The sequence below is a fragment of the Saccopteryx bilineata genome, chromosome 3, assembly GCF_036850765.1.
Source record: "Saccopteryx bilineata isolate mSacBil1 chromosome 3, mSacBil1_pri_phased_curated, whole genome shotgun sequence".
Lineage (NCBI taxonomy): Eukaryota > Metazoa > Chordata > Mammalia > Chiroptera > Emballonuridae > Saccopteryx > Saccopteryx bilineata.
Genome location: NC_089492.1, coordinates 158,776,211 through 158,793,247, shown reverse-complemented (window position 1 = coordinate 158,793,247; position 17,037 = coordinate 158,776,211). Strand labels below are relative to the sequence as shown.

Sequence of the window (17,037 nt, the reverse complement as noted above, 5' to 3'; positions counted from 1 at the left end):
GCTCCCGCTCCGTCCCCATTTTATATTGTAGCTTCACAACCTCTAATCCAATATACAAAATAGGAAAGTCTCTAATACAAAGTCACTTCTCTGAGGCATGATTGGATTGTACCACCCCACATCAAAAAGGGTAGGAAAGGCTTAATCCCAAAACCAAGCCCCAGGCTACAAGCCCCAGGCTACCTAAAGGTAGGCAGAATCCTACCTAAATATCACCTGGGCGACGGCCTCCTCATGTTATCTTCAACAAAGTGAGCATAATACATTTTATCTGCCCAACAGACATTAATCACAAAAAAAGCTTAGCTTATATTTTCAAGGTTAAATTTTTATATTTGGGGTAGCTGTACAAGGCCATATAAACAAACACAAAACAAACAAAAAAACAACCTGTCGTTGAAAAATTGAGGATGTAAAGCCAGTAGCCACAGCCACCATCACAGCTGCCTGGCCCATGCAGGTTCACATTTGATTTGCACAGATTGTAATGAAACAATGGAGCCAAGAACTGTTGGGCCATTAACTTTAATCCTACCTTGCACCCAGCAGGCAAGAAATACACACAGTGGAAAAACACTTCCCTTTCCATTCAGGGCTCCCAAAGCCACTGACTTATCCGAGTTTCCTAGAATCAAAGGTTTCTACCTCACCAGCCTTATCCACCTCTGTTCCCCATCTCCTTCTCTCTGCACTAACTCTGCACAAACTGGCTTCTCCCTCAGCCATCTTGGCTGCTTCTCCTCTCCTCCACGTGGCCTTATTCTACTCTCCTCCTGCATGGGCTCCTTTGCCCCATTTTATAGTGTAGAAATCAAAACCTTTTATCCAATATACAAACAAGGAAGTCTCTGATACAAAGTCACTTATCTGAGGCATAATGGGATTCCTCATGACAGTGTACCACCCCCTATCAGGCAACAGTCAAGGGTGTGGAGAAAAGCTTAGTCTTAAAACTAAGCCTTAGGCTCTAATGACCCTGACTGCTTATAGCCTGTCCCCCATACCCAATGGAAACTATAAGCAAGCAAACATATATATCATATTTACAAACTTATTTGACCAACAGAGGGCTAATAGTTTTTACAGGAAATAGGCTTAGTCATTTTTCAACTAAACATAACCACAAACCTTGTCTAGTCAAAGAATCTGTCAGAATCTTCAATGCTCCATCTTCAGGGCACTTCCTTCTGCTGACAGAGGTAGTTACGATATGTTCATTTCCCTCCATATAACCATGGATTTGACAAAAACAGTCGTTCTTTACAAAATACTAAATATTTTCTTTTTTTCCCAGGTATATAACTCATTATTTCCAAACTTGAAAGAATTAACTTGCTGTTGTGTCTTCTCCAATTATCTCTCTGGCTAGAAGAGATATAGTAGAACTCTTTGAAAATGGATATCTTCACATAATTTTCTTCAAATAGAAAAGCCAGCAGTCATTGAAATGACTTGAAATTTCTTCCTCATTTTTTTTGTTTACATCTTAAGAAAAGAACTAAAGGTAAGATGATAGTACATTTTTTATTAGATTTCTTAAGCAGAAAATGTAAGCTGAGAAAAGAGCTTAAATAATTTTTAAAATAAATTGCTAATAGTTTCTTTTCATAAAATATTTTGTAATATTAGATGCACTTAACTAGCAAAATTATATTTCTGTGTGCCTGTAGTCTTCACTTTACAAAAAAAAAAATGGTGGTTAGAAAATAACTTTATTTATAGTGCATTGAGCATTTTGTGGAAAAGGTGAAGAGTAGAGGGGCTCAAGATATTTGCCAAATTTGACACCTACCTTTGCCAGCATTTTCTTCTCTTTTTCCTTTTCCCACCCAAAGCTTTGGTCAGTGAAATTTTAATTCATTATCAACCAAAGATAGTTGAAATTATAGTTTTAACCAACTAGGGGTGGGGAGTAATCCTCGATCTCTGACAAAAAAAAAAATAGAGCTCTGAAAAAGAACTAATGTAAAATGTTTAGAAGAAGAGACCCTTCAGACACTTGAGATTGTCCTAACGGGCTCTCATTTCTTTCTGTGAGGCAACAGCATGTGGTATTGGGACAATCAGAGTCTTTGAGACACTCCACATCAGTGCATAAATTCCTTTTTTTTTCATTAGAAGGGGAGATAATCAGACAGACTTCCCCATGCTCTCTAACCAGGATACCCCCCAGAAAACTCTTACTAGGTCTGGTGCTCAATCAACCTAGCTATTTTTAGTGCCTGAGGCTGATGACCTCTGATCAACTGAGCTATCCTCAGCAACCCAGAGCAGACACTTAAACCAATGGAGCCACTGGCTGCGAGAAGGAAGAAGGGAGAGAAAGCAGAGAGGGAAGGAGGCAGAAGGAGATGTTCACTGTTCTTATGTATCCTGACCAGGAATCGAACCCAGGATGTTCATATGCTGGGCCAACACCCTATCCACTGAGCAAGCTAGTCAGGAATAAATTACTCTTCTAATGCTTACTCATTAATAGTACGAACTACTATTTCAAGCAATGTGGGTTTTTGTTGACCATCTGTAAAACAAGAGGACAATAGCTATCTTTCAGAGTGTGACCAGAGAGAGAGTAAATGAGAGAGAAGGAGTCCACTGAGATGAAGTTGTATCAGATGAATACTGTGAGAGATGACGGCTGCCTGTTGCAGTAGTCTGGAGGGAGGGATGCGTTTTATTATGCTGGTGATCAGGGAGGGTGTCTCTGGGGAAGAAATCTAGATAATACCTGAGAGTGCCAAAGCAGGTCATGTTGTGTTTTACATGTGCTGCTTGGAAATTGATTCTTTATCTCATAGGCAAGGTGCTGGTGAAGTTATTAGCATGAAAATGACATAATCAGGTTTGCTTTTTAGAAAAGTGCCTCCAGAGGCCAGAGATGGGGAGACTGTTCAGGGGCTTTGTGGGCAAAGGAAAGGAAGGTGAGGGGAAGAACACATCTTGAAAGGCAGTGGCTTTATCCTGCTCCTTTTCTCAACCATAGTTCTTATCAGAAAGAACCACTAATGGGAGTAGTAATACAGTGACTTTAATCCCTGACCTCTGTCCCTGACACCCTTCAAGGCCCTCCACCATCTCAGGAAGCTCCTGCTTTACTGAGCACTCCCTACTTTCAGCAAGTCAGCAGCCATGTGGAACCATCCTGTACTTCTGACTTCAACCTGAACAAACTGATGTGAATAGACTTGTCCATGCTGCATGGCTCTGCCTACCTTCATCCAAGATGATGTCTCTGTGGTTTACAGGGCTGTTTTTCTTCAGTCCATGAACTCTCTCACTCTTACTTGTATCTGACCTGCTAACCTGACTATTCATTCCCTTCACAGTGCAATCCTGTCAGCATTGTCTTTTTGTAAACCATGGAGTGAACACCATCCTGTCTTCCCTGCCCAGGGTTGTTTGTGGAATGTGTGAATTCATCCCACTCCCCACATTTCCTCCACTACTTCCTCATCCCACCTTCCACACACTCACCTCACCCATTGGCAGCCAAACCTAATAGACACTTTCAATCTTTCTTGTGTTTGGTTCCTCTACAGCTTCTGACATTGACATTTATTCTTTCCTCCAAACCTCTATGGTTAGTGTCAGGGTGTTCTTTGTGCTCTGTTTCTTCTCTTCCTTTGGGGCATACCTTTAAAATTTTTTTTCTTGGTCCTGACCTGCCCTTCCAAGTTGGTGTTCCTCATGGAAGTCTATCTGCTTTTTCCTTGGAGCTTGCAAAATTCTCCAGCATGAACCCCCTTGCCCCCATGCAGCTGACCACAGACTCCTCTCAATCCCACCTGGCTGCCTTTGGATTGCTCTAGTTGGAGCCCCAAAGACACTTCAAACTCAATGTTTCTGCTAGAGAAATATTAATTATTGATAACTAATTTAAAAATATTAAAGTTATTCCTTCTGCATCTGAAGATGTTAGAGACATGGTGTGTGTCTGTGTGTGTGTCTGCGTGTGTTTTGGAAACAGGTAGAAAATGAAGAATTTAATAAGATAAGAAAAGCCAAGTGTTCCTTTGTGAGAAAAGATGGAGATACCTGGAAATAAAGATCCTGGGAAAGTCATCGGTAGAGGGAATGATTAATAGGAATGACCAGTGTGTTCAGGGAAGAGTGAGGAGAGGAACTTGCATGGCTGGTTAGATGTGAATAAAGAGAGAGGTTGGTTTTGTTAGCTTCCTAAAAATCAAAGAGGTGTGGGGGGAAAAATTTTAAAGGGAACTTTCAGAGTAGCCATACAATATTTAGTATCACTTTTTTCTTTCCTTCCTTCCTTCCTTCCTTCCTTCCTTCCTTCCTTCCTTCCTTCCTTCCTTCCTTCCTTCTTCCTTCTTTCCTTTCATTTCTTCCATCTTTATTTTATCTTTTCTATTATCACTGCTTTTGGTTTTTATTCCATTTTCTTGGAATTGTTTATTTGCATGGCATTGGCAAAGACTTTCTCCTTGACCAAAGTTTAGTCAGCCTCCTATGAAGATCTCTTCTTAACTAGGCCTAAACCTTGGTGTTAGCTCTGCTTTGGTCTGTCCAGCCTAGTTTTAGCAAAGACTTTTGCTAAGTCATCCTCCCATCCTTGGTATTTGATAAGCCACTTGATATCAGATCAAGTTCCTCTCCTCCCACCCTTGTTTCTAAAGTCCTTGAACATTCTTCAGAAAAAATCCTGTTAAGTCAGTCCAATAAGAATTCCCCAGCTCTTAGTGTCTCCTCTTAGTAATTTTTCATCTCCTGATTTCCTTCCCCTGCTCCTTAGCTATAAAACCTCACCCATCCTTTTTCTATTCTGAGTTGAGCTTGATCTTTATCTCGGTCCACTATGGCAACAGTTTTGAATAAAGTCTTTCTTGCTGTTTTAATCAGTGTCAAATATATTTTTTAACATGGTTTTCCACACTGTTTCAGACCCCTAAATACAAGGGATGTACCATTTTATTTTGTCCTCTCTTCCAAAACTGCCTAAAACAGTATATGAGTGTTTTAGGAGAAAGTTTTAGTTAAGATTCAGGGGTTAAATTATCTTGTTTCTGCCACCCCAAGAATAATGAACAGGTTATTCTAATATTAGTGATAATACAACTTTCAAAGGCACAGGAAAATTGTTCTATAGTAAAATTATTTTTATTTTTCTGCTGAAAATAAAAGTAAATAATATTCAAATATTATTCACTGCTATGTTCTGAATGTTTGTGTTTCCTACCACCACCAAAATCCTATGTTGAAATCCTAATCTTCAAAAGTGATGATAATAAGAGGTGGGGAATTAAGGGAGTATTTAGGTAATAAGTGTGGAGCCTTTATAAATAGGATTAGTGTTCTTATAATAGAGACTCCAGAGAGATCTCTAATGCCTTCCACCCAGTGAGGTCACAACAAGAAGGCCCTGGCTATAAACCAGGTAGAGGGTCTTCACCAGAACCAATCATGCTGGCACCTTGATTTTGGACTTTCCAGCCTCTAGAACTATGAAAAATAAATTTCTATTGTTCATAAACCATCCAGTCTTTGTTATTGTGTTACAGCAGTTTAGATGGACTAGGGTACTCTCTCAATATCCTTAACTCTCATTTCTTGTAAGTAGCTTAAAAATTCCAAAGACCACCTTATCAACAAGAGGGACAAAACCACCAATATCACAGCCTCTCTCTTGAGGTGATGTGCCCCCCTTTTTATATTTCAGAAAATTTGTAGTAATGCTATCCAACTTTTTCTTCTTTATTTGAGACAGAGAGTCAAACATCTTTTATTTTCTAGCAGTTAATAAAAACTAATAATGTGCAGAAAGTCTCAAACTTTATACATATGAGCTATATCACTAGCTTTCTTTGTGTGTGTGTGTGTGTGTGTGCGTGTGTGTGCATGTGTGTGTGTGTATGTGTGTTTTACAGAGACAGAGAGAGAGTCAGAGAGAGGGATAGATAGGGACAGACAGACAGGAAGGGAGAGATGAGAAGCATCAATTCTTTGTTGCAGCTCCTTAGTTGTTTATTGATTGCTTTCTCATATGTGCCTTGACTGTGGGCCTTCAGCAGACCGAGTAACCTCTTGCTCAAGCCAGCGACCTTGGGTTCAAGCTGGTGAGCTTTTGCTTGAACCAGATGAGCCCACACTAAAACTGGCGACCTCAGGGTCTCGAACCAGGGTCCTCTGCATCCCAGTCTGATGCTCTATCTACTGCACCACTGCCTGGTCAGGCACTAGCTTTCTTAAGTGTGGAGAATCTAACTTCTATTTTTTTAAGTGAAAAGAAAGGAGACAGTGAGACAGACTCCCACATGCACCCCGAATGGGATCTATCTGGCAATATCCATCTGGGGCCAATGCTCAAATCAACTGAGCTATCCTCAGTGTTGGGGCTGACACTTGAGCCAATTGAGCCATGGGCTGTGGGAAGAGAAGAGCGAGAGAAGGGGGAGAGGGAGGAGAAGAGAAGCAGGCGGGTAGCTACTCTTGTGTGTCCTGCCCAGGAATCCAATGCTGGATTCTATTCACTGAGCCAACTAGCCAGGGTCAGAATCTAACATTCTCATTCAACTTTAGTCATTATTTTTCCAGGAAAACTTTTACTTAATTCTTTCCAAATTATCCATGGAAATATACATGTTAGGTAAGAATATGAAAAAGAAAAAAGAATTCTGTGAGGAAATGGAGTGAAAAGAAAGCATTATATGGTGCAAAGTTCTGAATGATACTATGAACATGAAATGTTCTTTCTCCTTCAGCTATGTAAGAAATTACACACAAAGAGACTGCTATATACCATTTAAAATACCATAAACATATGGACATGTGATGGCTCATTTGGGAGGACGTGCTCTTTCAAAGCTTCCTGTATCACTTGCATATTATCGCAAGTTCCGATTTCTTCATTTCCCATTTCTTGATTTACAGAAATGAAGAGGATTCTCAGGGCAATGCTCTGAGTCATAACACACTCTACTTTGGCAACAAGACACATTTCCTGAAGGAATGACAGGACTTATGGAGAACAATGTTTTATTTGGGGTGGATATGTCTTTGGCTTGTCACAGGAGAGAGAATTAAAGGATTTAATATTTCAGGTAGGGGTTTTCACTTTTCATGATAACACTGTGAATCTTGTGCTCAAAGTTTAAAGTGACAGATAGTTTGGTACATCAGTAAATAGCATGACACATTAATACAGAACACTTCGTTTTTTGTTAAGATGGGTGTAAGAGGATAAATTATTGGGATGAAGATCTCTCAGTTGACACTAAGCACTGATGGGGAATCCAGTTACCATAGGTGGTTGGCCAGTGGGAGCAACTGAAGGGGAATAAAGGGTGGGTTGGCATCTTTAATGGGAAACGGCTATTGTTCCTGGTGTTGCTAAAATTCATTGGGAGTGTGTTAGAATGTGAGTTTCCTTTTTCCTAAAAATGGAGAAAGTGAAGTGGAAAAATACACAACTACTTTATGTAAATATAAATCATAGTTTCATCGCCTAATGTCTTTCTGTGTGGCTTTGTTTATTGTGGTTTTCAGGTTGCTCCACCAAAAAATTTCTCTGGACATATTCTGCAAAGAGTGAAGAGGAGTTTGTCTTATTTTGTGACTTATCAGATCCACAGATATCTTATTTCTACCACAGAAATCCACTTTCATCCACCCAAGCCCTTACAAGCTTACCCTGCAGTGGTAATAAAGACTTATCTGATGTCCAGTGGTACCTACAACCTCAAAATGGAGATACATTAAGAAAAATTACTAAAAACTATTCTCACATCATCTTAGACAAGATTACTCTACGTTTTTTGACCAATGACGTGAACAATACTGGGTCATATGTTTGTAGACCCAAGATTAGGTACGTCCCCAAATGAGTTCTTATCTAAAAGCATTTCTAAATCCTATATTATCTGGATACAATATCTATACTCACAGGACGGACCTTGTTGACTCTCCTAGGAGCCTGCAGGATGAAGCCTGTTGTGTTAAGATGGTTTTAGAAGTGAAGCCCAAGACAAATATATCCTGTGTGAACTATGTGCCACATAAGCGATACCTACTTCTTGGCTCCACTGACTCCATATATTGTCCCAGTCTCGGCTGCCAAAGTGACACACACAGCCCAGAGGTAACCTGGTACCAGGTAAAAGTAACTTTTCAAAATTGATGTGAGAGTATGAGTTTTAATGGTAATGTTTCTGTCAGTTTATAGAAACATGGGTTTGAAGATCTGAGGTCTAGAGCTTTCCAAAGGCTGGCCTTGTACCTACAAAGAAGACCTGGCTTTCTGAAAATGATCTTTCTCTTCAGGAGCTACAGAGTCTGATATTTCAATTATAGAACCATCCTTTTGATGGTACCAGGAAAATTTCTAAAAATCAAGTATATACATGTGAAGTAAGACATCATTTCCAACATACTCTAATGTAGAGGGCCAGATTAGTTCATTTTATTGCCTTTGCAAAGCAATGGGAATTGCTAAGGGGAAGGGAGCACCCAATAAGTGAGACTTGAAGGGTTTCTGAAAGAAATAAGAGAGGAGAATACACTCCTAGGTGGATATCTCTGGGAGACATTGAAGGGAAACACTGCATGCCCTGAGAACAGGTGAGACAGAGAGGAGGGTGTGTAATAAGAGAAAAAGGAAACAAGGGCTTAGAAAAGACAAGTTTCATAGTGATTTTGAGTTATAAACCACATGTGAGTAAACTTAACAAAAACATTTCACAATTTCATTGTGTTGTATAGTTATACCAAAGGGCTAAAAGACATACAAATTCTTCATAGGCATCTCCTCCAATGTAGCCTTATGTCAGTGGACCCATGCACGATGGAATCAGGGAATAGATATTAAATTACTTCCTACACTTGTAATAATCGTTGAAAGTTTAGTATTTTGCTTTAAATACCATGTAAAACTTCAAATTTGACTTTAAAATGTATCTGTTTGTGAATATAAAAAATCATTTTTAAGTTAACACTGATAGAGGTCAAGAAGGCAGCTTTTGTTTATCTGGTGGTTTAATGCACTTCAATTGAACACTGACAGACTGGTGTGGATACACCTACTATGGTGTGAGAAGACATTGCTTACTCAAGTCTCTTGAGACTTGATGACAATAGGTCGACAAGTGTTATTATGTCCATTGTAGAAATAAGTATTCATGGATGGTGAATGACATGCTTAAGGTCTCACATTTGTATTTTAAAGTGGTGCAGAAAATGTGCTGGTTTCAACAAAATCCTAATTTTATTTTATTTATTTATTTATTTATTTATTTTTCCCATTTTTCTGAAGCTGGAAACAGGGAGAGACAGTCAAACAGACTCCCGCATGCGCCCGACTGGGATCCACCCGGCACGCCCACCAGGGGCGACACTCTGCCCACCAGGGGGCGATGCTCTGCCCATCCTGGGCGTCGCCATGTTGCGACCAGAGCCACTCTAGCGCCTGAGGCAGAGGCCACAGAGCCATCCCCAGCGCCCGGGCCATCTTTGCTCCAATGGAGCCTTGGCTGCGGGAGGGGAAGAGAGAGACAGAGAGGAAAGCGCGGCGGAGGGGTGGAGAAGCAAATGGGCGCTTCTCCTGTGTGCCCTGGCCGGGAATCGAACCCGGGTCCTCCGCACGCTAGGCCGACGCTCTACCGCTGAGCCAACCGGCCAGGGCCAAAATCCTAATTTTAAAAACACATTAATTTTATAACCTTTAAAATGAGGTTACTAAGACTCAATGGTTCTGTTCATTATTTCCAGTCTTCTCTTAAGAACAAAACTTTTCTTGGTTCAAAAATATTTGTAGCCCTGGCCGGTTGGCTCAGTGGTAGAGCATCGGCCTGGTGTGCAGGAGTCCTGGGTTTGATTCCCGGCCAGGGCACACAGGAGAAGCGCCCATCTGCTTCTACACCCCTCCCCTCTCTTTCCTTTTTGTCTCTCTCTTCGCCTCCCGCAGCCAAGGCTCCATTGGAGCAAAGTTGGCACGGGCGCTGAGGATGGCTCTGTGGCCTCTGCCTCAGGCACTAGAATGGCTCTGGTTGCAACAGAGCTACCCCCCAGATGGGCAGAGCATCGCCCTCTGGTGGGCGTGTGGGGTGGATCCCGGTCAAGCGCATGCAGGAGTCTGTCTGCCTCCCCATTTCCAGCTTCGGAAAAATACAAAAAAATTTAAAAAAAAAAGTATTTGTAGACTGGATGACAGATGTCTTGTTATGTCGATGTAGACTGTTCCTAGACCAGTAAAACAGGCTTGCTCCCAGTTATTTTAGATAAGAATGTACTTGAATTTCTAATGATCATATCCCTGAAATAAAAGCTCCTTTTACTTTTAAGTAAACACAAGTCACAGTGTAGTTGCCAGCTTTAAGCATATATTGCTCTTATAAGCTGAACCTTAAGTCTGTATGACATTTACAAAAAGGAACTTTATTTCACTTCTCTAGGGCTTTGACCACAAATGTCAGGATGTGTTTAATAGTGAATAGGCATTTGTTTTTAAAGTAGGCAAATGATGACTGTTGTTAAAATTGTACCTTCTGATTCATATTTGGAGAGGTCATGGTTAAGGTTATGTTTTGTGCACTGCAGATTTGTATGTGTGTGTGCGCATGCACAGGTACACATGCCACAAATACACACATGAAAACATGGCATTATTAAATTCAGACGAAACTGCTCACCAGGGATACACCTGCCAGGTGTATGGAATAGTCAACTGAAATAAATCCATAGGCTAGAGTCTCTGAAAGTTTCCAAAGTATTTTTAATAGACATGTCAAAAAATTTAAGCATGGAGATTCTTGATTGAAATATTTAATGACTGAGAAGTTGGAATTTAAGTGAACCATTGATAATTTATTCCAATAATATTTTCTCTATATTTTCTTAATTTCTAAAAACATAATGAAAAATTAGTCTTGGCATAAAGAGACCTCAATGATAGGACATCTTATGGTCATTAATTAAGAAAATGTTTGACATAAGCTAAATTATAACAAAGGTCAGTGAGAGAGACTCTTCACGAACTCCTGTCAGTAAGACTTGTGCCATGAATAAATAAGTTTTCCATTTGTAGTTGAAAATGAAATCATTTATGTGCCACACTTGATCAGCACAGTGCCAAAGTAGCTGCCAGGCCATTTCTTAGCCCTGTGCTGCACAGAATTTTTACACAGAAACCTGCCCCTGTTTCTTCTTACTTTCTTTGGTGTAGTTCCTATAGTAACTGGCATCTTGTTGGCATTCTGTGAGTCAAGTGACATGTAGAACTATTGATAATGATGAGATAAACTAGACTAAAGAGTAATGTGATTCCAAGTAGGGAAAAATTATTTAGATTTGATCTTTGAAATCTATTGCCAAGGCTGATCCATTTCTCATTTAATTGTTCTCATGGTTAAATTTCAGACCTCTCATGGGCAACTTATTAACATCAGTGCAAGGCTATAATCCTGATGGTGTCTAACCAATATTGAAAACGAGCCTGGCCAGTGGTGGAGCAGAGGGTAGAGTTCTGACCTGGAGTACTGAGGTTGCAAGTTTGATCCCCAGTAAGACATGTTTGAAAAACAATCAATGTAGGAATGAGTTGATGCTTCTCTCTCTCTCCCTCTCCATCTTCCATCTTCCCTTCCTTTCTCTCAAAGGAAAAAAAAACAGAGAAATGACTGTCTTTCTTGTTCTGAACAGTCTATCTGTGTAGTCACTCTATGCTTGTATTAGTTTTGAGAGAGCTTGTTATATGGTTGATTCACTCTATCTTGGCAGATAGGTCTTTCTTCACAAGCACCTGCAATCCAGCCAGTTCAATTTTGTGCTACCAGACTGGAATTTATAACTCATGTATACAATTTTACATTTATTCCTACTAACCTATAATTTGTCATTTTCAGCTCACCATTTTACATGTCAGAAGGTTGGAATTTTGATTTTGAAATCGAACATGTTAAATATCATTTTTGTATTTATGGGACTTGTATATTAGATGCATTATCTTTGTAAAAATACTGAATAGCCTGACACTGAAGGCAGTTCTCAGTTGTTGACCTTAGATTTATCTTCTTAGTTACCTGTGGACTATCAATCCACAACTTGGCTAGAGTCAGGGGGAAGGTGGAGTGAGTTGTGGTATATGGCTGCTCAGTTAACTTAGAAGAGCCCTCAAAGGTTGAATCACTCAGCCCACTTGTACCCATATTATTTAACAAGGAGATGATAAAAGTATTTTCTGAATGACTCACTATTGTTAAGATATAGTGTGTCTACTGTATTCCTCTAAGCCTTTGGTCTAATCATTTTATCATGGAAAGAAATGTGAAATGTTTTTGTTAAGTTTACTCACAAATCAAACTGGTATGATTGCTATCAGTGAAAGCAAGCTGGCTGATATTAACCACTTTTTCTTTTTTTAAGAGTTCATAAACCATCTTTTTAACAATCCATTCAAGGCTTTGGCGAGGAATTGACATTTAGCTAATAACTTATTGTTTCTATAATGTACCCTTTTCCCATGAAAAGATAAGTATTAATACAAAGTTTCTTTATAAGTAGAATGCTGTCAGTGTATGATTGCAGCAAGAGACTGAGCAGCTACACTTGGCAGGGAGGTGCTGTGGGACAGCAGAAGCAGAAGCCTGCCAGGCACACCCAGCAGTGGTGAGCAGCTCTGCTGGGGAGGCAGGGTTCTTAGCTGGGGCAGTTAGGGTCAGAGCAGGGAACACAGGCTGCAGGTTGGTTATATGGTATTACTGTTGGGTCTTTGTTGGTGTGTTTGGACTTTACAAGTGCAAGTCTTGATCCAGAGATTGATCAGTGGGAATAGAAAGAAGATGGTGGATGGACACTAGTGATATTTTCAAGGGATAAAATAAAAAATGGAATGCTCTAACTAGAGAGTGTGAAAGAGTTGACGATCACATCTGGAGACTTTGTGGCTCAGAATAAATTTACAGCATTTACCAAGTTGGAGAAAGTAGCAGCTGCTGCCACAAAGTCTCCAGATGTGATCGTGGTGACATATATGACTCACAATGAGTCATTAAAACACACATGAAAATATCAAGTCCACCAGGGAAAATAGGACTGGAGATATAGATGCTGGGATTCATCCCAGAGTTGGCAGTCAAAGCCCAGGCAGGAACTTCCCCTCATAGCCCAAATCCAGGGAGTACTATCCGCACAGAATTACACAATGTGCATCATGCTCCCTGGAGTGGCAGTTCTGCTCACAGTACAACAGCTTGGTGACATTACAGTAAACTCATAAAAACTGCTCCTGGTAGAGTGGGCTTTCTTTGTTTTGTTCTCCTTGCTTCACACACATTTTTAAAAGTCTTTTTAGTGTCTTCAGACTTTTTTTCATGCCTCAGTTCTCTCTAGGACTTACTAACACTATTCATACAGGTTCACACTGAGGTGTTTTGCCTTGTTTACTTGTCTATTTTATTTTTTTTACATCTGAAAACAAAAGCAAAAAGTCCTCTTTGCAAACCCATTAGCCCCTCTGTTTCCTATCAGAATCATTTGTGACTGTACTATTAGAATGGGCTTTCCATCATTCTTACAAATTTTTTATTTCTTATCTCATTTATTTGATTTTTTAGTTCCATCTCATAAAGTTTTAGTGGTACATATTGAGCCATACTTATATTTTTACAAAAAAAATCTGGTCCTCTCTATTATTACCCATCTTCCCTGTGGCTCAGCAGAGGTCTTAGTTATAACCCTGTGTCTTCTCCCTATTACCTTCTGATGTGATTTATGACACATGTCCACTCCAATTTCTATTCTTTGTATGTTATTACTGTGTTCTGTAGAATTTTGTCTCTAAATATTACCTGTGCTTTGAACCTTCCTTTTAAAGGGTTCTTGATCCTTGAGATCAGCTGATAGACTGTTTAACTTTGTTGATCTCACCACTTGTCCTTGATTTACTTCCCACCTGCAGCTGCCCCTCCAATCAGTTCCGCCTCCTGCCCCCCACTAAGCTGCTTACTAATCTATTGGAGATTCCTTCTTGAGCCACAGGAACCACACCAGAGACTTGGAGTGGGGGAATTCCTGACTCTAAACGTCAGCAGGCAGAGTGGAAGGGAAAGTCCTCAACCAGAACCTGAAACTCAAAACCAGAATAATTTAGATACATCTTCAGTCCTCTCACTGATTAGCTTTACGATATGGAGCAAACCTTCAACTCCAGAAATGCAGGTTTCTCAGTTATAAAATGGAAAACAGAATCTATGCAAACCAAATCAAAGAAGACTGAACAATCATATGAAATAATATAGGATAAAGAACTTTGTAATCTATATGGATAAGAAGCTCTTATTATTTTGTTATTTCTTTGTTATTGTTGTTTGTCTCTTTTAACGTCAGTGGTGAGAGCTGTGCTTCTGATACTCTTAGTTGGAATTGGGAGGCCATGTGCCACATGGAGGCTAGGGGCTACAAGATTGTTTGCACAGTGATAATTATTTAACAATTGAGCCCTTTCTATGTCCCAGTCCCTAGTGATACAAAGTGGTTAGGATAGACTTTGCTTAAATTTATAAGAGCTTCCACACTTAGTTTGCATTAAAAAAAGTCTAATAATGTGGCTCTTAGGCTTCAAAACCTTTCTTTCAATTGCACACACATTTACAAAGAGCTCTTATGGCTGGCCTGCCTGCTGTAGACTAGAGACCAAAGATCAAACACAATTATGTGAATCAGACCTTTAACCTTGGCCTTATTTCCTATGCACATTCTTTGCTTTAAAATTATTAAAATGGCACTAATGGACTGATTCCTGCACGCTCTTCAAAGCTCTGATTGGACTGGAAGGATCACCCCTGCTTCATATGAGCTGAGTCAGAGCCATTGGAGTGCATGAAACTCTGGCTTACTATTCTGGACCTGCTTTCTTAAACAGAGGGCTCACTGAGAGAAAGAATTTGTGGTTATTCTGCCCAGTGTGTCCAGAACCAGTTATATGTCTTGGCACAAAAACTGCTCTCAACAAGAGAAAAGAGATACCTAAAACTAAACATATCATTACTCTACAAGGAGTACACACTATGATGGAGGTCTGTGCTCACTGCTCCGGGATCATGTAGTGATTCCTGACAACTTATTTCCATGGCACTCCCTCTGGAGTGGGAGTTGAAGATTGAGCAGCAGCCTACCATTGGCTGGTGAGAGACATGTGCAAATCCACGGATCAAGAAAGAACATAGTTATTTAAGGAATGGCAAGTGGTAGAGGGACAGTAGCAGGAAATGAGTCCATGAAGGAATGATAAGATCAGATGGTGAAGAATTTTAGACTTTATTCTAAGAGCAAAAGAGAGTCACTGATAGATTCTAAGTGAGAGACATGTTCATAATCTATTTTAGCTCTCATGTGACTTTGGGTCTACTATGTGTTAAATATTTGTTTTTCAATCATTAGTCAGTCTTTGTCATATTTATGTACATCTGCTAATTGATTTAATATTTTAAATTTAAATTTTATTATTTTATTAAAGTGAATTTAAGGAGGAGGCTTTATATCAGGCCCACACACAGAAGATCTGCATCAATTTTCAGGCATATGAATGCATATGTTTTGTAAAAATTCATTTTGGTTAGCTGACCAGTACTGATGTGGTAGATAGAGTGATAACCTTGGATGCTGAGGTCTCAGATCCTAAACCCCAAGGTCGCCACCTTGAGTGCTGGCTCATCAGCTTGAACGCAGGATCGTCAGCAATTATCTCATGGTTGCTGGCTTGAAGCCCAAAGTCAATGGCTTGAGCAAGGGATCACTGACTCAGCTGGAGCCCGCCAGTCAAGGCACATATGAGAAACAATCTATGAACAACTAAAGTGACACAACTACAAGTTGATGCTTCTCACCTCTGTCCTTTCTTGTCTCTCTCTCTTAAAAAAAAAATTGGTCCTGGCCAGTTGGCTCAGTGGTAGAGCATTGGCCCAGCGTGTGGATGTCGGGGTTTGATTCCCAGTCAGGGAACACAGAAGAAGCATCCATCTGCTTCTCCACCCTTCCCCTCTCCTTCCTCTCTATCTCTCTCTTCCCCTCCTGCAGCCAAGCTCCATTGGAGCAAAGTTGGCCCAGGTGCTGAGGATGGCTCCATGGCCTCTGCCTCAGGCATTAGAATGGCTCTGGCCATAATGGAGCAACACTCCAGATGGGCAGAGAATTGTCCCCTGGTGGGCATGCCGGGTAGATCCCAGTCGGGCACACTGGGTGGATCCCAGTTGGGCACATGCAGTAGTCTGTCTGACTGCCTCCCCACTTCTAATTTTGGAAAAATACAAAAAAAAAAAAAGATTCATTTAGGTTAGCTATTTAGAACTTGATGAAATTTTTAGAATATTCTTAGAGTCCTGAGTCATGCTTTGGAAAATAATGGACAAATAGGTCTTGGTGGGCTGATTAGATTTGGCATCCTGATCTATACCTATGATGTATTTGAAAATATCTCTTATTTTAAGAAAAAAATTTACAAATACGTATGATTTTTGTCAAAATCTCTTCAGAGCTTTGGGGTTCTTATTTCAGACTGACTCTTTCCCTGGTTCAAATTTTTACAGTTTTTAGAAAGGTGAAACTAATAGTAATAACAATTTTCTAGTTAAAGAAAGTTATTTTATTTTCTTGTTTCTTGGATTAGAATGGAAGACTACTCTCAGAAAAAAAGAGCAACCCAATGCTACTGGATGAAATTTATGACTACCACCAGGGTGTGTATGCTTGTGATTACACTCAGTCAGATAATGCGAGTTCATGGGTAGTCCGAGCTGTTGTTCAAGTAAAAACCATTGGTAAGTGAAATTTTGGTTTCAAGATTTGAGATTTGAACCCCAGTTACCCAATTAAATGTATCTTCTTGTGGCTTAGTAATTTTTTCTTTTTGGAAAAATAGACATATACTGAAGTCATATAAAACCTTGAATATTGGCAAACATCAGTTTCCTATAAACTAGAGTTCATTCTCCAAGGCTTAGTTCTGGATCATACTCAAGTTGTCACAAGTTGGGTTTTCTATGCATTGATCTCTGGTTTGTTCTTATAACAAATATAAAAACATATTAATAATTC

General features: G+C 39.9%; 1 protein-coding gene across 1 annotated transcript in view; it reads left to right on the top strand.

Moving 5' to 3' along the window:
- Nucleotides 1-1,311: 1,311 nt before the first annotated feature.
- Nucleotides 1,312-17,037, top strand: part of IL18RAP (interleukin 18 receptor accessory protein) — a 30,034-nt gene continuing 14,308 nt past the window's right edge. The window contains exons 1-5 of the mRNA XM_066264866.1: nt 1,312-1,504; nt 6,886-7,055; nt 7,501-7,822; nt 7,924-8,107; nt 16,610-16,760. Of these exons, the coding sequence (XP_066120963.1) occupies nt 6,986-7,055; nt 7,501-7,822; nt 7,924-8,107; nt 16,610-16,760 (727 nt within the window). The 5' untranslated portion in view covers nt 1,312-1,504; nt 6,886-6,985. The remainder of the gene's footprint in view (nt 1,505-6,885; nt 7,056-7,500; nt 7,823-7,923; nt 8,108-16,609; nt 16,761-17,037) is intronic.